Genomic DNA, 26,022 nt, shown 5'->3' on the forward strand with positions numbered 1-26,022 from the left:
CAGGCTGGGGGATGAAGGGATTGAGAGCAGCCCCGCCGAAAAGGACTTGGGGGTACTGCTGGATGAAAAGATGGACATGAGCCAGCAATGTGCACTCACAGCCCAGAAGGCAAATCGTGTCCTGGGCTGCATCAAAAGAAGCATGGCCAGCAGGTCGAGGGAGGTGATTCTGCCCCTCTACTCTGCTCTGGTGAGACCCCGCCTGCAGTACTGTGTCCAGCTCGAGCCCTCAGAATAACGAAGACATGGAGCTGTTGGAGCAGGTCCAGAGGAGGGTCACAAAAATGATCAGGGGGATGGAACACCTCTCCTCTGAAGAAAGGCTGAGAGAGTTGGGGTTGTTCAGCCTGGAAAAGAGAAGGCTTTGGGGAGACCTTATTGCGGCCTATTAGTACTTAAAGGGGGCTTGTAAAAAAGATGGCAGCAGACTTCTTAGCAGGGCCTGTTGCGACAGGACAAGGGGGAATGGCTTTAAACTAAAGGGGGGTACATTTGGACTAGACATAAGGAAGAAATTTTTTATGCTGAGGGTGGTGAAACACTGGGACAGGTTGCCCAGAGAGGTGGTGGATGTCCCGTCCCTGGAAACATTCCAGGTCAGGTTGGATGGGGCTCTGAGCAACCTGATTTAGTTGAAGATGTCCCTGCCCACGGCAGGGGGGTTGGACTGGATGACCTTTAGAGGTCCCTTCCAACCCAAACTATTCTATGATTCTATATATAAGCTATGAGAATTGATGTTTACTGCAGTTTATGAAAGCACACCGTCTATTAATGTTCTGGGTTACCTTCATTCATGGCAGTTACTCTGGTGTAGTAGCATACAGAGTTTATGAAAGGAAAACCGGTGTTGAGTATTGTTATGGATCACATGATAACAATTACGCTTCCTGCAAACCACTCCTGGGTGGGATTGGTATATAATGGGAGGTGCCACCTGTACTGTGCTCTCTGCACTGGAAGGTGAGGTTTTTAGTTGGATTTTGTTATTCTGAATCAGTGTTTCTTTGTATCTTAACTTACCTGTAGCTGAACTACCCTGCTTTTGCCTGCATTCTCTTTTTAGGTACTTTGAGGAATAGTTTGAGGACATATATTCAGGCCTATCTTAGTATCTGAGCTGATGAGTTGCTTTTTTTGTTTTGGAATATGTTGGAACTTCCAGGGTGTATTGCACTCTAGCCTTTGAAGTGGAGGCTGTCACAAATAGGTATTGGAGAACCTGGAGAAGGTAAACACTTTCATTGTGGGATATGAGGGGGGAGGAGGCCAATGGGAACGCTGTGCATAATATCTGTTAATTGCCCCTTCTTATGCTCTTTTTCTGATACAAGATGTGTATCAGATGCAGTTGCGGCATCCTCGTCAACCCTCTGAAACACCAGTGTGCCATGAAAAGCATACCTTAAATGTAACTGCCTAGCTGTTCATTTTTTCCATTTGCATTTTGCAGATAAATCCTTAGGAGACCCCAGATTATCAATGTTTAGATTATAAGCAATACAAAATAAATTTCAATTTCAGATTTTTTTGCTTGTAAGACAATATCAAAATAATTTACAAAACCTCTCAGGCCAAGCCTATCTAACTTAAACTGTCATTAGCAGAATCTCAGTATTGATAAATAGTAGCAAGTCAGCTTTACCTCTAAAAATACAAAACACTTGTCCAATGAAAGCAATTACCTTCTCTCAATGTGAAATAAAGACTTTTATTCCTCCTTAATTGCACAGACAAATAGATGGACTCCATATTTTTACTTGAAGACAAGTATATTAATTTGGACGTTGAATCTTAAATTCATAGAGTTTGGAAGATCTTCCTGTTTCTGTATCAAAGGACTATGTTCGGCAGAGATGTAAAAGCTGTGATTGGATACTGTGACAGCCAGGGAGGGTATCTTGTACTGTATCATGTAGTGTCTGTTTTGAAAGCCTCTCAAATTCCATTTGCAAGTGAAAAGATTAATGCATAGATATCCTAGAGTGCTGCTGTGTTGCTTTCTGAATCCTATCATTTCTTAAGCAGACTTTGCTGAGGTAGGGCATACATGTTTGTGTTGGTTTATCTTCATGAGAGTCTGTGAACTTCTTATAATTTATTCTAACACTTATGACATCTACCATTCAGAAATTCCTATATCCAGTAAGACTTGTGTTGAATTGCAGGTGATCCTAATTTTTAGAGTTCTGTATTCGCTGATACCACAAGGCTAAAACAGTCAGATTCTTTAATAAACACAGATTTCAGGAGCTTAATCTAGTCAGATGATTAGATGTTTTTCAAGGGGTTCAGTGTCTTGATTTTCTCCTGAAACTGGTTTGTCTTGGGTTTCTCCTTAATGGTTGCACAGTACTAGTGGCAGTAAGACTTTGCTTCTAGTTGATGCTTTCTAGTTCTGTATATTCGGGTATGGACTAGCTTAAGTTCTTTGTCCACTTGTTTCCCACCATTATGCCTAAGTTCTTGGACCATATTTTGATTTGTAGTAATGTTTTGATAGAGACAAAAGTAAGGTCTCGCTGTTTGTCTAATTTACCAAAAGCTGTAGATTGCTTTAAGAGATACAATTTTTTGCCAAGTGGTGGTGGGGGTTCAGTCTTAAAATTTATGCAATTATTCTTTTTCTTTCAGCCTTTTTGGTTTGAGAGTCAATCCAGGTGTGAACTGGAAGAGATCCTTGTTTGGGGATGACTATTAATTATAAGTTGTTTAAGAATTTAACCAGTTTTACTTAGAATGTCCTATATTCATTTTCCTCAATAGTATTATGTAATTCAGACAGAAATTATATAATGCCAAGTCAAATGTTTTATGGATGTCTATCTGCATTATTTCATTTAGTAGACCTGTAATACTGTTTACCATAAAAAACATTCATAAGAGGGTTGTGCCGATGTTGTTACTTATACAGTCTCATCAGCATTGTTTATAATTAAAACAAAAGTACCAGCTGAGGTGTAGTAGAGCTCATGTTGCTTTGTTTAAATAATACTTTCTGTTAGCAAGGTCTGCTTCCAAAAAATTTGGCCTTATAGGTAAGTGGATGGAAGAGCTTTTCTGATCAAGCCTGCCCCATGTCTTAAGGCAGCTAGAGATTCAGTAATACAGTCAGCAGTTAGACTCAGTGTTATCAGACAGGTGGTAGGTTAGGACCCTATTCACACTGACTTTCTTTGTAACAGAAATGAGATTTTGCTAGCAGAGTTTCAGTGGTAGCAAAGATATTCTGAGTCATCTTCAGGGTTCAGTGTATTTTTTGCTGCTGTTAGTGTTGATAGAACTGTATCAGCAAAGCAGTGTTGCAGATTTTGTGGTGGGAAAAAGCTAGTAGAGATGCAGTTGTTATGGTTGTACTTGCTTTAGAGCAGTGTGGTATTTGTTTGATGCATACCATGTGCTTAGATATATTAAAAGTTGTAGTGGCAGTGCTTGTTGTCAAAATGCTGAATTGCAAAAAGGATTCCAAAAGTTATAGGTCCTTTTAGATAGCTGGGAGCTTTGCCTGTGACTGGCTTTTCATACAAAGGGGAGTGAGGAAAGTATAAAAGGAAAAATGTGGTGATATCTAGTGGGCGTTTTGCATTGATTCAAGTTTTCTTCTCTTAAAGTTTATTTCTACTGTTTGCAGGCAAGAGGGGAAAAGAACAATATAAGGACTTACTTCACATGGCATGTAAATAAAAGGAAGCCTGTTTCTAGTGATTTAGTGAAAATTAGTTAATTAAGATTTTGATATGTCTGTTGATCTGTAATTCCACTTACCTTCAGCAGATTTGTTACTGTCTTCCTTATTAGATTTTCAAACTCAGAGTATGTTGCACTAAGAAGGAAACAATTTCTGTATGAAAGTAAATTAGGAACAGCACCCTTAAGAGCTTGGGAAAGTAGGTAGTGTTAGAGACTAGTCTTTAAAAGCAGAGATAGAATGATTAGATCAGTGGTTATCAGTGTGGCCCACAGTGATCTATGACATGCAATAGGTAAGTCTGTTGTCACTGTGTGAGGGTCTGTGCTTTCACTGGCTTGCCAGCTGAGAAATGTTGATAAGTGCTGGGAAAGAGAGCATCCTCAAGCTTCTGAGAACTGCCGACACGGTTTAGGAGGTTTTAAAATTCTTCAGTGATTGACTTCATATCTCACTAAAAAAGTATTGTGTCTAGCAGAAGCAGAATCTTAAATCTGATTTTTGCAAAAGAGTGGCTGTATGAGGTTAGACCAGATGAGCTAGCCTGTATTCTGTCTCTGGCATATGTGAAGACATATGTAGAAACATGTATGGTCTCTGCAGACATGTTTTTTGGAATCTTTCAAAATAAAACTGAGAAGGTAAATAATACAGGACACACAATACTAAATAAGAATATGTGGAGTGTGGAAAGACAAGTACAGGACTGACCTTTTCTATAAGTGTTCGGGTGCAACATACCTAGTTGCATAGTTCTGTCATTTCTTAGGTAACTGATACTTTAAATCTATTGCATCTTTGCCTCCTTGTTCTTAGTCTTGACTTTCCTTTGAGAAAGTCAAGGGACTACTAATTGATGTTATACCTTGTCTGGAAATAACCTTCTCTTCCTGTGAAGTCCTTTACTCCTGTCTCTTCTTCTCTTGGGACTTTTCTATACTTGATATTCATTATGACTTAGTTTCAGATACTGTGCAAGGAAATAGACTGCATCCAACACCTTTTTTCCCCCTTTCTTTCAGTGCTCTCTGGTGCTTTTGTGGTGGGTTTTTTCTTGTTTCTTTGTTTTTTCAAGGTGATCTCGCTAGCTACAGAATCTAATCAGATCCCCCCCAGTGCAGCTGCTTTATTTACCTGTAAACCCTCAGTTGCTCTAGAATAGCCTGGCTGGAGCCAGTTCATCATTTAAATCCTCATATTTAGTCTGTGTGCATGTGTTTTTTATTTACTATATCTCAATTAATGGGATGTTTCTTATATTAGCATCACTTCAGTTGTTGAGCAGTCATACTTGGGTCAGCCTTGCTGCACTCTTGATAGGAAAGAGTACAATCTGTTTTTAATTCTAGCTACTGTGCATTTTTATACAGGCTGCTATTTGAGTAGCTGTCTGAAGGAAAGGTGATTCAGCTGGGCTATGAGAATGTTGAGGGCAATAACTAGTCTGGGGAAGGTGTCAGCTAAAATACCTGCGTAGAAGGCATACAAGGAACTGTGACCTACAGCACACATACTTTAATGTGTATGTGCTGTTTTCATAATAATAGCATCAATATACTTTTTTCAAACGGAAGAATGCTGCATAACTGATTCTGGGTAGGGACATATGCTGCTCTCTGAGGGAGTTAGTGAACTTTTCGAAAAGCAGAATTTTCCCATCTGTCTCCAAGCCTTCCCGCAGCCTCGCCCCCCCTTTTGTCCTCACAAAAGCTGTGCAAAATATAGCAAATAGCTATCATTATAGGCAGATTCCTCATCAGTCTCCACTGTATCACAAAGTTCAGACAAAGGTCTAATAAAAGAAGCTGTTACGTGTTCTTGATCTGCTGCCTTATTGGTGTAGTCATATTTCTTGGAAAAAGCCCTAAGGAGCAATAGAGGTCCTGGAGCGAGTAGGTTGCACTCAGACTGGAAAGGGAATCTTCCCTTATGCTTCTTGGGAGATATCGTTTAGAATAGTTGCTTAATAATAATAGTTAATTTTCAATCTTGTGGGAATTGATATTTATGTATCAGTAATGGAGAGTGGGGAAAATGAAGAGTTGTAGCTGTACTTTTTGACCTTGTTACCTTCATCTCAATTTAGAAAGTATACGTTTGCATGCTTAGAAACATATTAGTGTCTCATTGTTCTGTAATGCCACTAAATGTGTAAGTAAAGTGTATTTCTGAATTGTATCTTATTTTTGAAAGAAGTTTAGCAGTAAATAAGGGCTGCTTTTCCCTACTACATAGAGCACAGCCAAGTGAGTAACTGCTAATTTGGGAGCTAGGTGCTTTAAGCCCATATGCACGATTGAACGCAAGTCCAATTCCCTCCTGAAGTGGTTTCTGATAGAAATGCAGAAAATTGTTCTCAATCACATTGAAATTCATGAAATAAAAAATTCTTTTTGTTAGAAGTAATGTTTATTTTAATATCAGTATGAGGTATGTTACAGACTAGATCAGGGTTGTATAATACATCTGTTTTGAGGTTAGGAGATTTTCATTAAGTCATGGTTTCATTCTGCTGGATGTATGTTAGAATACTGAGATGTAAAAATAATGTTCAGACGTGGTGTTAACTTTAATAAATAATCCCACTGTTTGCATACCACTTCAGTTTTTATTGTCAGAAGTAGTTCAGCAGAGTTCTCATTGTCTGCATTTTCTGGCCAGTTTCAAGTAAAACATCACCTGAAGCAGACACCTGACAGACTAATGGAGATATAGTACAAACAGGGAGGGAAAGCAGCTTGACAAATTTCCTTGGTTGTACTTGGGAAAAATTGATAAAAGGATACCAAATGATGATTTGCTTTGTATATTACAAGAATCAGTATTTGGAGCGTACCTTCTTGTACTTGCCATTTTCTGGGCTATATCTGGTTCTTTGTTTTGGAATTGGGATGACTTTATGTGACCATATGTACAATTTAAATAGTGTAATCTTCCTTGTTTTAAAAGGTCATGGACCAGAGCATTCTTCAAAAAAAAGTGTTAGATACTGCTGATTATTAAATCCTCCAGCTGATCTGCCTTCTATATGTTGTTCTCCCTTTTCTTCCTGTCCTTCCCCAATGTGTATTAAAGAGAAATACTACTGGAGAAAGTGTGATTCCAAGTGAAAATGTAGGAATGTATCCTTTGTCTCCATTAAAGTTTTCATGCTTTACTTGTTCATTTACAGCTCATTGTAACTTGGATCTCTCAACTAATGTTACTCATGAATACAGGTGTTCATTGCATAACTAGATAATTCTTTTAGTTCCAGGAAAACTACTACTTGTTGAGATTGGATGGATGGCTCTGTCTCTAAGCATGGAATAAAGTTTAAAGATCATGTTATTCATAGGAAAATGTACCGTGAAATTTGATACCTTGGTGTTAGGGAGTGTTTTTCTGAGTTTGAAAAAAAGCATTCTTGAATTAAAGCATTCAGATTTATGACTTGTGTGCAGCATGACCTAAACAGTTGTTCAATAAATTAAGAGCTGCCATTTCCAAAATAAATACTAACATTCCCTCCTAAAGATGTTTTAATGATAACCCTTTCAAATAAGACTTTATATGATGCTTGTGTGGAAATAAAGTACAGATGTGTGGTAATTATTTGAAGGTATGGGAGTAACAGTTTCATTTCTCTTTTCAGTATGATGCTGTTCCAATCCAGTCTAGTGTGGTGTTATGCTCCTGTTCATCCCCATCAATGGTGAGGAACCAAGCAGATACCAGCACTCCATCTGTCATTTCCACCTGTGGCAGCAGACAGGGATCTAACATGGAGGGCACTGCAGCTGAATCAAGATCTAGTTCAAACTCCTTGCAGCAACATACAGGACAGCAGCCTTCACAGCCTCGAAAGAAACGACCTGATGACTTCAAATTTGGGAAAATTCTGGGTGAAGGATCTTTTTCAACGGTAACTTTACTTTATCTAAGATATTTGGCACTTCTTACAAAAACTTCAAAATTTGTTGTGCAAGTAATATTGCTGAGATTTAAATCTGGAGAGAACAGCTTGAAGAGTGAATGAGTGGGACATAGTGCTTTTAAGTTTAACTATTAAAATTAAGTGTTGCAATAAATATGGGTGATGATTTTTTTTCAAGTACCTTTTAAACTCATCAGAAGTTCCATTGTATCCTGATGTCTTGATGCTTGGATTTTTAGGAGACATTGCTTTCTAATGTAAGTTTGATAGCATAATGGGTTATGTTAAACTTTATGACATAAAGGATTGGAACTGGGCTAGGAGTTTGTCATGGTAAGAACTTTCATGGCATCGCACAAGAATGAATTACTTAAGTGTTATCTTAAAGAACCTATAAAGCAGTTAATACTTTCATTTGATGTTTTTGTAGTTGCCCCATTGTAAGACAATAAGTAATATTTCTGTATCTTTTTCACATCTTTTTCGCATGTCATTTGTTGTATATACCTTTTGGTTGTTGATCTCTAAATGTTGGGCTTTTCTGGTTCTTCCTATACAATCTACTGTGTTGTTTAGGAAGCAGGCCTCTAGTAGTTGTCAAGAGTAATTTGTACTTAAATACACAGTTCGCGACTTGCAGGTTTCCCTAAAGAATCCAAGAGCTGCTGCCTCTTGGGTATACCAGAACACTCTGCTTCAGTGAGACACTTAATTTCTGCTTGTGGTCTCTGAAAGTTAGTACCGTGTTCCTTGTAAATAGAGAAATTCATAGGGCCTAGCCCAGACTCTGAATAAACTTCTGTTCCAGCATTCTGCTACCTGTTCACTGGTAGATGGTTTTTTTTGGTCCCAAGTCTAGGTAGCTCAAATGCATTTAGGTGGGCAGCAGAAGAAAGACTGAATACCATGAAAATGTTAATCCCTACGTAGCCTTAGTCTTTTGAGTTTTACAAGCAGAATTTCAGTTACCATAATCATCTGGGCCTCAGATGGTGCTAGAGAAGGCATGTTCGGGAGTTAATTCTTACTGCCTGTCACCTCCTCTGTCAACCTTAGCAGTTCTGGTCCGTTATTGCAGTGCTATGACTTTAGAAACTGATCAATAGTTTTAAGGATGCCTTTCATAATGATCAGGCTCCACAGGAGATGCTTGCTTATGTCCTTTCCCTGGGAACAGGTTACAGGCTGTTGCTGGAGAGGACTTAACAGACTTGCTTATTATTATTTAAAAAAAAAGTAATGTCCAGTTCTGTCTTCAGCAACTAATTGATTTTTTTAATTTAAAAACTTTAAGCTCAGGATAATGACTGTAGCCTTCAACCTATAGACTGCATCCTTCAAGAAGGAAACTTGGTTGCTGCTCTTATAGAATCACAGAAGGGTTGAGGTTGCAAGGGACCTCTGGAGGTGATCTCATCCAACCCCCCTGCTCAAGCAGGACCACTTAGAGCCGTTGCCCAGGACCGTGTCTGGACAGCTTTCAAGTATCTCCAAGGATGGAGATTCCACAACCTCTCTGGGCAACCTGTGCCGGTTGTTGGTCACCCTCACAGTAAAAAAGCATTTTCTGATGTTCAAATGGAATCTCCTGTGTTTCAGTTTGACCTGCTGCTGAAAAGAGCCTGACTCCATCTTCTTTACGTTTCCCCTTCAGATATTTTATATACATTGGTGAGATTTACCCTGAGCCTTTTCTTCTCTAGGCTGAACAATCCCATCTCTCTCAGCCTTTCCTCAAATGAGAGATTCTTCACTCTATTAATAATCTTAGTGGTCCTTCTCTGGGCTCTCTGCAGTAGCTCCGTGTCTCTGTGTTAATGAGGAGCCCAGAACTGGACACAGTACTCCAGGTGTGATCTTACTAGTGCTGAATAGGGGGGAAGGATCACCTCCATCAACATACTGGCAACATTTCTCCTAATGCAGCCCAGGATACTGTTTGCCTTCTTTGCGGCAAGGGCCCATTGCTGTCTCATGTTCAGATTGGTGTCTGCCAGGACCCCTGGGTCCTCTTCTGCAAAGCTGATTTCCAGCCCATCAGCCCCCAGCATATACTGGTTCATGAGATTATTGTTTGCCAGGAGGAGGAGTTCGTCATTTAAAAAAGGGAACTGCATGAGATTTCTTCCTGCCCATTTCTCCAGTCTGTTGAGGTCCCTCTGGATGGCAGCACAACCCTCTGATGTATCAACATCAGAGCTCTTGGTCTGTGGGGCATGTATCTTCACATTGTTATCAAAACATCTTGTTAAAAAGCATATGCTTTGTTCTTCATAGAATCATAGAATGGTTTGGGTTGGAAGGGACCTTAAAGATCATCTAGTTCCAACCCCCCTGCCATGAGCAGGGACACCTTCCACTAGACCAGGTTGCTCAAAGCCCCATCCAACCTGGCCTTGAACACTTCCAGGGATGCGGCATCCACAGCTCCTCTGGGCAATCTGTCCCAGTGCCTCACCACCCTCATAGCAAAGAATTTCTTTCTTATATCTGATCTAAATTTACCCTCTTCCTTATTAAACATGGTTGTAGATTCAGATCTGATTGTACTCCCCAAGATCTTCACCAATATTCTAACTGAAAAGTGTTCATCTCAAAAAGCAGGGGCCTTCATATTACCATGCCTCCAATGACAGCTTCAGATTTAAAAAAAAAAAAAAAAATTACTCAGGGTCGTAATGAATATATTCCGTTTTCTTGGACTTCAAGCTACCACAAACTCTACCTGGTACCAGTGCTGTATTTCAAATTTAGCAGAGATGCATGTGGTCTGGCCTCAGGGGATTTTTCTTCAGAGCATTCTGCAATTTTGTGGGACCTTATTCTGCAGCTGTAATTGTTCTTGGACCCATGCTTGATATTAACAGATACACAAATGCAGGGCCTTCTAGTTGTTGCTCTGCTCTTTTAAAGTAATGAAAATCTACTTGCTTTGTAGACAGCTTCAAGCTCCTTTCAGAATATCATCTGTTATGTGGTGGCAGAATTATAATTCTCATGTTTGGGTAGGCATGTTGTCCTACTCACCTCTTTCTATATGGCTGGTACATATCCTCCCCCCCTGCCCACTTACATGTTCTGTGAATGTTTTTGGTTTTGTGGGTTTTTTTAAGCTATCTAAGTTCTAATTCCTTTCTACGGAATTTATATTCCTTACTGATATTACTTCTTCTGATAGGGTGGATAAGATTCAGGTCCCTGATAGCAGAGACATCGGATTAACATGTACCTCTGTGGGTTTTTTCTTTTTTTTTTGTGATTTTACTGGTTTTTGTGGATTATTAGTTAGGAGGAAATTAGGATATATGGTATACTCAGATTTGTTCAGTGAGGAAGGGACTTCAGGGTACCCAAGTACTCATGATAGGAGGTAAATACTCAATCCTGTGTACTTAGAACACAGCTGCTCAATATCAATGTATAAGTATGTGGGTAGTACATCTGAAATCTAATGGGAAAAAAATTGATACGATGCGGAACTGGAGGAGAGTCAGTCTTTGGAGCTATACGGCTTAATTCAACTTTGAGAGTTATTAGCCAAGATGTGTTTTCACCTGTGTCAGTTGGTCACTTCTGCCATCTGACTATGGACTCTGTGTGTGGATATGTAGGCAAGATTGCCTATTGGATTTTTGTTTTACTGATGGCACTGAATTGTTTTATGAAAACATAAAAGTATCAATTTCCAAAATGCAGAAAGTTAGCACTATATATCTGGGTATTTATTTAACAACTGACTATTAAAGTGACCTGCTTTCGGTAGCTTTAATGGTAGACTTGATTGACAAAACCTGATGAAACAAAGATTAGAAAAGTTAAGAACATTTTCATTTGATTGCACAGCTTTAAAAAATGTTACCTGTGTACACAGAAGGGTCTCAAATTCCTTATGCAGAGGTGCAACTTGTTGTTTCTAGTGGAAATTTTCATTGATCAAATGCTGTGAACTTCAGTGTGTTTGTAGAAGATGAAGTTTTTTAGAAAATTAAAGGTGCCTCTTACTACTGAACTGAGGTTTTAATTTTCTAATACTGAAAGAGTGCAACTGCATGCACTTCTTTCACCTGAAAAAGTGCCTTATTTAGAAGCTTTTTTCCTACATGCCTAACATTTAGTATCTGTTATATGTAGTAATATTTCGGAGTACTGTTACAACTGATTTTGCAAGGCATTAGGATATAATGAGAAGTGGATTAGAAGCAAGCTTGGTGCAGTGATTTAAAAAAAAAAAAGTAGAATGCTGAGATTCTAGCAAGGTATTGGAATTGATATAAACTTAAAATGAGAAAAACCCAAACTGTATTCATCTATTGTTACAAGGTTATTGCTCGGATTCATCCAAGAGGACTTTTCAGATTGTCTTAAAAGTTGCCTTTTAGACAAGTTCTTTCTTGAAGACGAGCTTTAATTTGTGTTCCTCCAAAAGCTTTTCTCTTTAAAAATGTAGAATTGCTTGCCTGAAACTTTATTCCTTGCTTCTACTAACTGGAAATCTCTCATTCCCTTTTTAAATCTTTTTCCTTACAAACTGTAAATAGTTGAAAGCTCTGTCTCACTTCTTACTTTTGATCTTTCAGATAAAATTTATCTTACGATCTTTGCCATTTATGTTAAGAAAAAGTACTGTGACAGTTAGATTTTTTTAATAAATATTCCTTAGTGCACTTGTTGCTTCCCCCCGCCCCTTAAGACTATTTGGCAACTTACTGTGACTCATGTAACAATCTTCAGAATTCTGCTGGGAAAAAAAAGTAAATCAGTGATTGCCCAGTCAGGTGTGCAAGTCTTTTAGCAAAAGAAGTGGTGTTATGCTGAACTGAATTTCTGCAGAGGTCTTGCTGAAGCCAGCATAATATGGACACGTGCTTAAATATTTTGCTGATTGTAGTTGTGATAGCTTATTTTGGTCAATCAGTGTCCTAAATAACTACTGGAAGATCAAAATCAATGTTAAGTGTATGTCTGTAATGAATGGTTACAATATATTTCCTCTCCTCTGGCAACAGGTTGTCTTGGCTCGAGAATTGGCAAGTTCTAGAGAATATGCCAGTAAGTATTGACTCCTTGAACGTGAACTTTTAAAAAATACAATATCAATGTAATCCTGTTACAAAACACCTGTTCAGAAGACAGAATTAGTGGTTTTATGATAATTTTATCTAACAAAAAAAAACCCCAAACAAATTACTTAGATGGACTTCATTTGGTTGTACCTCCTGCATTTTCACTCTGTCTCTTTTTCATTAAGTTAAAATTCTAGAAAAACGTCATATCATAAAAGAAAACAAGGTGCCATATGTGACACGAGAGAGAGATGTAATGTCCCGCCTGGATCACCCTTTTTTTGTGAAACTCTACTTCACCTTTCAGGATGATGAAAAGCTATGTATCCTTTGTGTTTTAAAACTTGCTGTAACGCCTTCTTAAAAGTAACAGTCCCTAGTTCTGGTTCCTTTGAAACATTGTCTAACAGGAATGATGAAAAAAAACTTAAGGTATTTAAAATACCTTAATGTTTGCGATGCAATATTTGCAGTCATGCTTTTAATAGAAATTAAGCAAATGGAATGAGTGTGCCCCTTCAAAGAGAAGAGTGGGTGACTTGCGGGACAGGGGAGATGAATAAAACGGTATTTATATTGTCCGTGTGGTAAATGCTGAAGGGCGACTTGCAACAATCTAAGTTTAAAAAAATGAAAAAGCAGGGGTATGTATGAGAAATGTCTTAGAAATGTTTTATTTCTGATATATACAGTAAAAGACCACAATTCCTGTGTTTAAAATAGGGGTAGCCAGTTATGTTTACTGCTATTTCTTATTTGAACAATTAGATCTATTAAAATTTTTCGTATGTAAAAGTGCTTACAGAATAATCTGAACGATAGAAAGCTGAAACTCTTCAGTTTGGGCCACTGTTTCCCAAGTTACCTCTCTAGCAGTAATTGCAAAGTGCAGTTTCATCTTGAAAGCTTATTGGTTTGCAGTTGGCGCTTTTTTTCTTGTGAAGAAAATGTTAATCATGTGAATTTCCTCCTGAACTTCCTGCTTTGAATTGGCTGTGCCAAGGGTAAAAGGATAGATCAGTCTGTTTCTGGGGTCAGTAAGTAGTTGTGTTTTTCAGAGGCTGCTAGCAGTGCTAACAGTGTGTGTGTACATACATACGTATGTACACGCATGCATTAACAGAACTTACAAGGGCTCTCTTTTGTAATGTAAACATTTGCTCATTGAACACTGGGCTGACTTTGGAACTTTCCAGATGATGGGGCAATTTTAAACTTAGGTTGAATGCTCGTTATGACTATAAATAGTTCTCTTTGAGGGCAACTATGTATACAGTTTAAATGAATTCTTCAGGTGACTGGAAAAATGGCAAATTTAGCTGTTTATGCAGTTTTTGCTATGCCAAGAAATTGGGACCTGTGTCCTAGGTTGTTAATATATTTAAGAAATTGTTTTGGGTTGCTACCATGTAAAGTTTCAAATGAACCAACTTTGCTTCTTCCTTGTTGTTCATGTATTTTTAGTATTATTCTTGTCTTTGGAATGAGGTGTGGGGACTTTTGTTCTAGCATGGTTTAGTGGTAGACCTTAACTATACTTACATTCAGATTTTGGGCTTAGCTATGCCAAAAATGGAGAGCTGCTAAAGTATATACGCAAAATTGGCTCATTTGATGAGACTTGTACCAGGTTTTACACCGCTGAAATTGTATCAGCCCTGGAATATTTGCATGGGAAAGGAATAATTCACAGGTAATACAAAGTTGAGACCAACATGCATTTGATTATGCACAAGGTGTTTTTTCTAGAAATGTTCTTTGTGAAGTCCAAAGCAAACGTGAATTTTGTGGAAAGCTAATGAGAGCATAATAGCATTTCATTAGCATTAGTACTGTGTTAACGTAGGGAGCTAAACAAAGAAAACTTTAGGAGGAGAGCCAATCTCTGTTATTAGACCAACTGTTCTAGTGGGAAAAAGTAAGAAAACTTTTTAGCCGAAAACTAATGTTACCAAAAGCTTGTCTTTTTCAAGCTTGATCAATTGGTCTAAAAATAGAAACTGACTTTTTGTTTAACTAAATTTTCTTTTTCTGGGGTGTTATGTACCAAAAGTAACTAGAATTCTGCTAGTGTGTGAATTAGTGTGCAGCATGTCATCAAGAAAAGTAAAATTAACGTATGTCAGTTTTCACTGAGTGAGCAATTTCTACAAAGCTGAACAATAACTAGGTAAATGGTGAAATTTAGCAAAGTTTTTAATAGGACCTTCACAGTTGTTCTTGATGTAATTATATTGTCTGGATAAGCATGTTTTGTCATTCATGGTTATTAAACAAATTAAAGCTGTAAGTGTGAGAAATCTGAGCCACAGAACTTCTTTTCGGGTAAGAAATCTATTGTGTCTGTAGGTTCCCAAGTGGTTGTTCATGGAACAGTAGATGCTAGTTGGCAAAAAGCTGGCTGACTATAATTCTGATAGCATTATTACTTCTGTCAGTTATATTTAAAAAGACAAAGTATTTTCCTAATACTTTTCTGTGAAATAATTGGGAATAGAATCTAAGGGGGCTGGATGTGGAGAGTACTAAAAGTGTAAAATTTTCTACGGGGGGGGGGGGGGGGGGCGGGGGGCTTAATTATAGAGTCCATGTGTTAGGCTGGGAGAATGCTTATAAAATCAATATAGCATGATTGTCAGTATTACTAAGCCTATATTGGAAATCCTGTATTATAAAAGAGCTGCTTTATATTTGTCTTCATATGACGCCCACTATGAGAAGCTCAAGAGAAAACAGTGGAATTGTGCAATTAGAGAACTTTATACTAAGTTTATTTTAAGTCCATAGCATTAGCAGTGCCTGAAAGCTCTTGGGATTTTCTGCTGCCTAAAGAAATATGACATGAGATAGAACCACTTTAAGATGCCAGGCTACTCTGGAAAAGTTACTACAGTTATATATCTCTCTATGTATCTAGATATATAGCTATATCCTAGATCCATAATATAATATCAATATATAATATAGGTATATGATATATTATATAAACTGTATGTATAGAGTACAATATATATACATACATATGTATATGTAAAAAAACCCACACAAAACTGTTAAAAAGGTCCATTCCATTCATGTACTTTCTACTTCTCTCTGAGAATAGTTACAGGAAAACGAACAGGATTTTTATGGCTTGTGTGTCGTAATTACTTCATTCCAGTTGCTCCTTGTGCTAGTCCACAGATGTTAAACTGTACAACTACACAACCCATGCTTTTCAATAACAGGGAACTGTAATCTGAGGAAAATAAAGCTGCACAGTGGTTGATGGAAACAGCTTTGAATTTGCACTGATCTTTCTTACCAGTCAACCAAAACAACTCCCATGCTTCTAGATTTCTTTATGAGCATCCACAGATACTTCTTAGGAGGAAGGGATGTTGTTAGTTCTTGTCAACTGAGGAAACTTGGTGCAAAGTAAATAATATCATAACAGCGTAACCCAATGCTGTTTTTTGTTGTTGCTAATGAACCTCTCAACATCTAACTCTATATTGCTATATATTGTGTGTGTGGTTTATTCAGAATCAGAGGCAGTGTCCATACAAATGGTACGCATGCATTTGAAATACAGATTATACGTGGATTTGTATGTGACAAATGTAAACATGCCATTCTTAGAGTGGAGGTGGTTTACAGTTCTTATCTGTTCTGGACATTTAGCTGGGGGCGGGGCGTTGCCATTGTTTGACTAACTGAGGTTTTGCACTGAGTAAACAGGCCTAGAAGATCTTACTGCCATATCAATCTGTCAGATGTTATTTAAATTAAGGCTTGGGAGTGAAGGGGTTTTTTTGTTGGGGGTTTTTTCCATTTTTGTTGAACAAGTGAGTTGTGCAATAGCTTAGTTTTGAGATTATTCATTACTTCAGGTCTTTTTAGAAAAAATGTTAATTAATGGGCTTTTCAAAATCTGTTAGCAGTCTGCATGTTGACAGCTACAAGTTAGAAGAAAGTTGACACAACAAGGTTTATAGAATGTCTGCATTACTTATGATAGTATTATGTACATAAGTCACTAGACAGTTTTGCAACTTTAATTTCTGTGCTCTTTAAATATAAAAATCTGCCTTTTCCAGGGACCTTAAGCCAGAGAACATCTTGCTAAATGAAGATATGCACATTCAAATAACAGACTTTGGAACAGCAAAAGTATTATCTGCAGATAGCAGACAAGGTATGACATTATGTACTTTGTCATGTGACGCAGATAACTATAGCAAGTGGTCCTTTGAAAATGTATGTATGTTGTGTTTACCAAATGGTAACCTTCAAATATCATTACATCTTACTTAACAAAATCACTGAGAGATCTTGAAACTGTTTTGACTGTCACTGCTTAGATTATGTCAGAAGAGGTAATATTTGATGTAGTGGTATAGCCAGCTAGATCACCAAATATAGTGGGAAGCTAAACTGTTTCAAATTATTTTTCATTTGCAAGACAAGAATACAAACAAATAGTTACTGTGGCTCAGCTGAAACAGTAAGTTTTTACTCTGCTTATGTATTTAACCCCGGTGACTATCAGAGTTGCTCAAATGTGAAGGTTATAGGATTCTTGTGTCACTAGTTGCTTAGTATTAACCTGTGAATCAATGATGCTGCAAACAATGCCTGGAAAAAGCACTAGGCTGAACTGAATTTGATAAATTTAATTTTTTACTTGAATGTATTAAGCTTGTGTTGGTAGATTTTATACCTAACAGTACCTAGCTGCTTGAACCAAATAGGTATCACTGAGAGAGATTGTTTTGTCTGTTCCAAGCACAGGTTTTGTGAATGGGTAGAGAAATGAAATTCCTGTGGGTTCTTTGTAGCATTACATAACTTGCAATACATTGCCTTTGGGTTTTTTTAATTGGGTGGGGGCAGGGGGGTAGAAGGGGGAGGTTGTCTTCTCTATAAGTATGTATTTGCTTATTTCTTTCAATTTTCTTACCAGCACGAGCAAACTCATTTGTAGGGACGGCACAGTATGTTTCTCCAGAACTGCTGACAGAGAAATCTGCCTGTAAAAGGTGAGGACTCTGATGTAATTCAGAACTTTACTGACTCTGTCAGGATACTATCAGATGGGGGGGAGGGGATAAATGAAGCAAGCAAGCTTAGTATTTCAAAGAAACAAGATGCTTGAGTATAAAGGTTTTTTTTTTTAAGAGAGTGAAATATCTTTTCTTAACAAGTATTGCTTCTTGTCTGAGTGCTGGTTTCCTCAGTTCATCTACCTTCTGGAGTTCTACAGACAGGATTAGGTGTTGTCAGGAGAAGGTGATGTGTAGTGGGAAGTAGGATTTCTCTTACCCATAAATCAGAAAATTTTTTTCTGTTATCCAAGTAATATAATTATTTTAATTCTGTTTTATATAAGCTTGCTCTAATATGGTAATTCCTGCGGTAAAAGCAACAGAATGTCACATTCTGTCGGTTCGGGGAAAGGTTACAGCTTTCTTTGACTTGTATTTAGATCAACTTACAGTTATCTTTGCTAAGCTCTGCTTGGGGTTTGCAATGGTTTAAAGCTCATCTCTGTTCCCGATATGAGTGGTACCCTTAAGAAATTTCTTAGCTCATTTAAATTGGTTCTTGATGGTAACATACAGGCTGTTGTAGATCTATTTTATTACAATGATGGAAGAATAATCAAAGTAATCACTGACAAATCATAGGGAAAAGAGATCTCTCATATGAATAACTGTGGTAATTTGTGCTATCATTTTTAAATGCATTTCTATCATTTTTAAAATGATAGAAATACAGTTAGACTTTCCATTTTTGCTTCTAGTAAAGAGGTTTTGACTGGTTTGGCGAATGGAAAGACTTCATCAGCCTATCATCTCCTTTTAGAAGTTACATAATGCTTCATCTTTACAGAAGACTCTTAATTTGAGTAGTTTTGAGTCTTTGTTAGTATTTTAGTCTTTCATGAGGATTTCTAAGCTTTAATCAAATCTATGTATAGTTTACCTTGAGGTAAAATAAGTTAAAGATACTTTCAGGCCAACACACTAGAACTTAAGACTTTCCCTCACCAATGTACCATATAGCCTGCCTTTTTGTTTGTGTCTTAAGAAAAGCTTTAACTGAAAAAGCTGTGTTGTGACTTTTTTTTGCATAAAATATTTAGAGAAAGGATTTTAATTTTGAAGGAGCATATATTGCATTAAGTTGGATGCATCTTTGAATTGTGGTAGTGGATAATAAGTATTCATTTTAGTCTCATTACATACCCATTAATTATTTTGACTGAGTGTTCAGCTGTCTTGCACAACTTACTACTGCTTGTAGTCAGTTGTTATGGGATTGTTACTGTATACTTTTTTTTTTCTCCGAAAGTTATGTTGCTAGCCTACTTTCCTGTGAAGGAATGAAGTGAAAATAGTGTGGAAATTATGCTAGGCAGGTTTGCCTAACCTGCAGAAGCTTAAGACTTTTTTTAAAATTACAGTTTAAAGACTTCTTATAGGAAAACATACTATATGGTTTTTTTTTCTTTCTTTTGAAGCTCTGACCTCTGGGCTCTGGGATGTATAATATATCAGCTTGTAGCTGGATTGCCTCCATTTAGAGCTGGGTAAGAGATTTAAGCTAATTCTTTACATGGGAATCATAAATATATTGACTTGGTTTTGGCTTTTACCTTACTACCAGTTCTGAAATACAACTTTTCATGGTGCGGTGTTGGTGTTAATGTCATGTCTGCTTTTATTTGTCCTTTCTGATGTCATGAAGATGCTTAGACAGCTATAACTAGAGTTCCTGAGAGAGATTCCTTAATTTATCCTAGGATTTCACATGTAATTTATACTATAAAGGTAACTATGCCTACATGAAGAGGGTATGAGGCACAGGCACCTCTGTATTGAGCCATTTGAACTTTTCTTGTTATTATTCAAGTATCTGGTGCTTACAGGATCATAGATACTTGGAAGACCACTCTACCTTAGAAAGTTTTATGGGAATGTGTAGATTTCCCGTTTTAATATTTGTCCAGGTTATGCACTGTTAAGGTGAAAGAACCATAGAGAACTAATAACAAGAGCTAATATTTTTCTCTTTTGCAGAAATGAATATCTTATATTCCAGAAGATAATAAAGTTGGAATATGACTTTCCAGAAAAATTTTTTCCCAAGGCAAAAGACCTTGTTGAAAAGCTATTGGTAAATATTTGCTGCTGTTAAATGATTTGATGACATTAGAAACATTCAGCTTATGTAGTTCTTTTTTCCTGAAGTTTCTATGCACTCTGTTGCAAACCTTATAATAAGAACAACTGTGAGCATTATTGACTGCATAGGGGAGTGTCTTGAAAATCAACATCCATTATTAAACAGCACTTAGATTATTTTTTTAAAATCTGAATTCTAAAGTGTGGACAAGGAATGTCTCTCAGTGAAATGGAAGCAAATGGTTCTAAATACTGTGCATTACACACAGAAGTTAAGATTCAAATACTTAGGTTTACATAGTTCTCAGATTAGTTCTTGCTGAGTTGTAAAATGAATTGTTTAGTTGAAAACAGTGTTCTATACATCACGGGGAGATACATTCATTACAATGTAAATCAACTGACCTTGCATTTTAGCATGTACTTACCTTGCACTTAATGCATGTCTCAATAGTATCAGCCAAAGAATTACTCTGCATGTGAATGTTTGACAGATAGGAAGAAAAAATAGTTCTGTCTCATCAGTGAGATATAGCCATGACACTAAAAGGAATATGCAGAGAACGTTTTGGGTGGTATAAGCTTTTTGAAGTTCCATAGTCTAGCATATTAGCATGGGGCGGAGGGCGAGGAGGTAACTGTGTCTTATGTTTGTGGATAATGATGATGAGTGCAACCATTGTAAGGGGCCTAGCAGCATGTTCCTGTGTCCAGGCCAGCTTTATGGCCAAGCCAGTGCCTGCTGAATGGTAAGGTCCAGGTTGCGTCAACATCCTGAGAACTGTGCGTTTTAGGGTGCTTGAGAGGTTGATGTTTGACACCAACAATAGCTTCCACAGCTTCTTGCATCACTAGAATGTGATGCTGGGCTATACTTAAATGAGCTATGCTCCATCAGGCCTTCTCTGTATGTTTGCTTGGTTTTGTTTCTGTCTTATGAAGAAACAAAGCCAAAAAATTGTGTGGGCCCAAAGGAGCACTCCTTTCTCTAGATCTGTGAGCGGGTCTAATACAAAATGTTGCTGATGATGTACTGCAAATAACATCTTGTATTGTAAGCAGTCTCCTTATATTCTAGATATGTGTGCTTAGGGCAGTGAGACCAACTGGTTTTAAGTTTTCGCATGCCGCTGTGCATATGTGAATGGTGCTCACCCCTTCCTTGTCGTTCTTTTATGCATGTTAACTTAATTGTAATTTGCTCAGGTTCTAGATGCGACCAACAGATTAGGTTGTGAAGAAATGGGAGGATATGGACCTCTTAAGGCTCACGCCTTCTTTGAATCCATTGTGTGGGAGAACCTACATCTTCAGACACCCCCAAAACTTACAGCGTATTTACCTGCTATGTCAGAGGATGATGAAGACTGTTATGGAAATGTATGTTTGTCTATTGCTATATTCAGGTCTGATGGAAAAACCTCTGAGACTTTCATTAAAGCATAATTATTGCATATTAAATATTTTTATTGAAACTACTGATTAGTTATATTTTAATGAAGACTCAATTAATAAGAATCTAATATAAAATTGCTGGTTAAAATTTGAACTAATCCGTGTTTTTTCTTCTGATGAAGTGAGTGTTTGGAAAAAATAGTGGTTGGCTTGCTTTTGACCAAGCATACTTTTTTGGATAAGTGCCTGTTAATCTATAGAGAGTAGGCTGTCTTTTTGCCCAAAAGCATAATAAACAAAAGCATGCTTAAATTAAAAGCCGCAGTTTAGTGCAAAATAAGCTTTTTAATCAAAGAAATTTCTTCATTTTGTTTCCTCCTTTAGTATGACAATCTTCTGAGTCAGTTTGGTTGCATGCAAGTTTCTGGTTCTGCCTCTTCCCATTCACTGTCTGCTCCAGAGACAAGTACACCACAGACATCAGGAGGAAATATTGAACAGTATATTCATGATCTTGACAACAATTCCTTTGAGCTGGACTTACAGTTTTCTGAAGATGAAAAGAGGTTACTTCTGGCAAAACAAGCTGGTGGAAATCCCTGGTAAGATCTTTGAATGTAGCTCATCTGTTGCTTGCACAGCAGTAAGGAATCAAGACAAATAAGTATTCTGATATCTTAATATCTTCAAGCAAACAATTAGGAACTAGGTTTTTTTACTTCTATTTTTAAAGCAATAGTAGCAAAAACCTAATACTATGTTTCTAAAATTTACAAGGTCTAGAAGACGTTGTGGAGTATGGTTATAAGACAGGCAGAAATGACGGTATACTGGTGCTGAGAAGTCTTCCTTCTACAGGGTCCTAGAACTAGAAAAGGTTCCTTCTTTGTTACAGTTACCATAAGATTTTTTTTTTTGTATGATAATATTCTGTTGGTATCTAACCAAAATACCTCCAGACGGTGTACTTATTAGCATTTATCTTCACTCTTGAGAGGAGTTTCTTATTTGTGATTTCCACCTCCCCTGTCAGATTTTAGAAAAAACTCTTTGGCGTGGAAAGAGGAAGAGTTCAAAACTCATCTAGTAAAGTTGTTCAGGACTCTCTGGCAGAAAAGGAGACACTAGGGAGAGACATGGAAAATTGCTTTATAATAATAATAATAAAAGCTGTTTCTGTGGAAGAATTACTTCTGGAGTAATAGTTATTTTTCTTTTTTTTAAGGCATCAGTTCGTAGAAAATAACTTAATCCTAAAAATGGGTCCAGTGGACAAAAGAAAGGTAAGGGCTTTTCTTAATTCCCTGTAACAAGATTCAGCTGTCACATTTTTACACAGCTGCAGCATAGATAAGGAACGTGTTCTAGAGCTTCCTTGTTTAACTTATTTGTGTCAAATTATTTTGTTTATTTTTTAAAAAGTAGAGTTTTCTTGTTAATAGATTGTTTTTTCTTAATTTAGCGGTGTGTTCTTCATTTTTGGAAAGGACTAAAAGTAAATGTGCTATCGATGCTTTCATTTCAAGACTGTGTAAACAAGTTTTTGTTCCCTCTCCTCCTCCCAATCTGATATAGCCCACTAAATGCTTTGTCTTGATGCATGTCTGCATGTGGATCGAGTCACAAATATTGGAAAATAAAATACAAGCCCATATTGTCCTAAACTGTGGTGTTTTTCCTGAATCTGACTAGTGCCTTGAACAGCTTTAGGTATTAACTTTAACATGGTACAGATGAGCAACGATAGTCTGTGTCAGTTTTACAGGAATGTAGCTTCTCTTTCATCTAAGTTACTACCTGCTTGTTCCTAATTTTCTCCACAAAATCATGAGTATTGATTTCTGTGCTGGAATCTTTGACAAATAGATTTTGCTTCACTCTGTACAGCTAGTTGTTTTATGTTTTGTTAGAACTTGAAGATGCTTTCTTAAAACAGTACTTGTGTTTTACCATGTAGTAGGAATGCACTGCAACCCCTTAAAAAAGGAGTGAGGTCAAATAGATAAAGCAAAAGGAAAAAAAAGTCCACCAAACTCAAACGTACTATCCTATCACTGAGCTGTTTTAATTCTACCTCTGTTGTTAAATTCGGAGATCTACACACTTACATTTTCTTTCCTCATGCTTTTTTTTGCATTGCTGCTTCTGATGTTCTTGTTAGGGATTGTTTGCACGTCGGCGCCAATTGCTGCTCACAGAAGGGCCCCACCTGTATTATGTGGATCCTGTCAACAAAGTTCTAAAAGGAGAAATTCCATGGTCTTTAGAGTTGCGGCCAGAAGCCAAGAATTTTAAGACATTTTTTGTTCACACAGTAAGTGATTTTCTTAAATTTCTTTGTAAGTTGCACTAATGTCCTTGGACAATTATTTTAAGTTGTTAACATAAATTTTTCTGGAGAAAATATAATTCCTTAAATACAAGTCTTGATAGCCTTAATTTTAAAAAACCACAAACCCAACCACCCAAAAAAACCAAACAAAACCCCCCAAAAACCCCTGACATACACATTTCCCACAAAAATACAATTGTTTTTTTATTATTATTCATGTGTAAATAAACTGTAAGTGGATTTGGGGATTTGAAGGAAGTTCTTAAGAAGGACTTTTAAAATTTAGCCCTCTTTGTATATAGTGGATCACAAGGAGTGTACCAACAATATAAGACTTGACTGCTTAACATTGAGATGCCAGATGTATGGTTATTCACTAATACATAATGTTACATAATTGTAATTGCATTAACTTTTGGAAAGATTATGAACTGATTCTGAATAATTATTTTATTGGTAGGTGCAGAATAATTACTGCTTTTTTGTTAAACTGTGTTTGGAGTACTCATTTAAAATGTTGTTCACTTATAGCCAAACAGGACATATTACCTGATGGACCCGAGTGGGAATGCTCATAAATGGTGCAAAAAGATACATGAAGTTTGGCGGCACAGATACCACCAGAATGCTGCTAAATAGTAAAGCTCATCCAAAATTTCCCAGTTTCCCTACTTGCTGCTAGAACTCCGTGTGCAGCCGATCAGAGGAATCTTTTCAACCCACCTGTTACCATCTCAAGGGGAAGCATATGTCTGAAATGTTCTGTTTTTTTTTTTTTTTAAAAAGGAAAAAAAAGAAAAGCAAAAACCTAATGGAATTCAGGGTCGCTTTGCTCGCTCTTTGTGCTTCTGTTGAGGCTTCCACATGCATATCATTGCAGTGAAGATCTTGCTTTTGTGCACTTCAGCTCAATTTCTGCTGCAGACTAGTGGATAGACCTTGCATTACCAGCTTCACTTAAGATGAGTTAAAACCAATCCACACGCACACATGCCGAATCATGTACCAGCCTTGCATTTTATGGGGCTGGAGTTTTCTGTGACTTTCAGATTATCATTAAACTGTATTTCATCAGGGAGCTTTTATATGCCTCTCCTAAGCACCACCTCTTTGTTTTCTCTTCCTTTCTTCACAGTCCCCCAGCTTATTGGTATATGGCATTTATAGCCAGGTCAGTTGCACCGTTGTGTAATTCCTAATATAGTTCTGGTTGCAGGATTTACGTGGTACTTTAGTAATTATGTGAATGAATCAGATGTATGTGTCTGGCAGACAGGCTCCAATGATACAGGTTGTGAGAGAGTAGAATGCTGAACATGGCACTGAAAGTTTTCTAAAATTGAAATGTTGGCTTCTGAAGCATATAAGATTTTAAACCTTCAATTTAAATTTTAATATGAATCATATGTGTGTTTAATCAAGGGACAATAAACTTACCAGCATGCTTGTAACTAATGCTAACTAAAAAATTAACTAGTTAGTATGGGGGGGGAAAAGGTTACTATTGCACTAGTAAATAGTTTTTCACCTTTTCAGGAGATGAGGGCTAGAAGCTTTCTTTCCAGGGCGTGCATGTATTCTGCATTTTAGTGGGGCCAACCTATTTACCTGGGTAGAGGAGGAAGTGTGAAAGCTTTGTACAATTGATTACTTGATGGTTTTTTGTCTCATTGTATAATGAGATGTACAAATAATCCTATTTTTGGTCTTTGACATATATTTAGCAACTCTGAAAAAAATTTAAGCAATTGAAATATTAGATCCATAAAGTAATCTGGGTAAAAATTCAAAGGAAAATATTGATACAAAGGGGAAAATATATGGTACTTGAGGCATATCTATAAAATGAAAATATTTTTCATATCAATCTCCTTTATCCTCTTCAAATTAAGGCTTTTTTTTGTGGTCAAACATTTCTTGTAACGTTGCAAAGACATAACTTTATGTGCTAAAAACAACTTCCCTAATGATATTTTCAACGTGCCCATGTTCCTGAACCTTGCAGAGAGGAATGACCTAGGTCTGGACAAAGGCATTCCTTCCTTGTTTTAAAAGCAGTATAAACATCACACCTATTTATTTACCTTCTACACATACCATCTCTTTGCATTTTGAGGTCTCTTACTAGGACGTGCTTTTCCTTCCACCAACAAAAGAAATGTTCCACTGCAATGTTGAAAAAACTCATGGGCTACTGTTGTAGAAGCAGTATTTTAAAAGCAGTGGCTTATCAGGATTTCTCAGAAAACACATGAATGTTGGATATTTTGTTGTTGTACAGGGTGAAGGAGATTTATTACTGATCTCTTAAACTGTGTTATGTGGTTGAACTTGATGACAGTTCAGCTTTTCCAGTATCTTTCAGTCTTTAAAGGAGAGTGCAGTTGCCTTTTCTTTTGGAGGAACTACATTCTTGTAGTCTTCTGTTATCCCACCATGTACACAGACTTGACAAAAGT

General features: G+C 37.2%; 1 protein-coding gene across 2 annotated transcripts in view; it reads left to right on the forward strand.

Annotated features, from left to right (window-relative positions):
- The window catches only part of PDPK1 (3-phosphoinositide dependent protein kinase 1), a 34,789-nt gene extending 9,737 nt beyond the window's left edge, over window positions 1-25,052 (forward strand). For both annotated transcript variants that reach the window (XM_009320509.1, XM_009320510.1), the window contains exons 2-14: window positions 7,323-7,592; window positions 12,611-12,653; window positions 12,853-12,990; window positions 14,216-14,360; window positions 16,747-16,844; window positions 17,613-17,688; window positions 19,173-19,241; window positions 19,732-19,828; window positions 21,043-21,216; window positions 21,616-21,833; window positions 22,457-22,514; window positions 23,393-23,545; window positions 24,095-25,052. In XM_009320509.1, coding sequence (XP_009318784.1) covers window positions 7,380-7,592; window positions 12,611-12,653; window positions 12,853-12,990; window positions 14,216-14,360; window positions 16,747-16,844; window positions 17,613-17,688; window positions 19,173-19,241; window positions 19,732-19,828; window positions 21,043-21,216; window positions 21,616-21,833; window positions 22,457-22,514; window positions 23,393-23,545; window positions 24,095-24,202 — 1,590 coding nt within the window. In that variant the 5' untranslated portion in view covers window positions 7,323-7,379 and the 3' untranslated portion in view covers window positions 24,203-25,052. The remainder of the gene's footprint in view (window positions 1-7,322; window positions 7,593-12,610; window positions 12,654-12,852; window positions 12,991-14,215; window positions 14,361-16,746; window positions 16,845-17,612; window positions 17,689-19,172; window positions 19,242-19,731; window positions 19,829-21,042; window positions 21,217-21,615; window positions 21,834-22,456; window positions 22,515-23,392; window positions 23,546-24,094) is intronic.
- The last annotated feature ends 970 nt before the right edge of the window (window positions 25,053-26,022 follow it).

Source organism: Pygoscelis adeliae, unplaced genomic scaffold (assembly GCF_000699105.1).
Source record: "Pygoscelis adeliae isolate BGI_AS28 unplaced genomic scaffold, ASM69910v1 Scaffold173, whole genome shotgun sequence".
Taxonomy (NCBI): Eukaryota; Metazoa; Chordata; class Aves; order Sphenisciformes; family Spheniscidae; genus Pygoscelis; species Pygoscelis adeliae.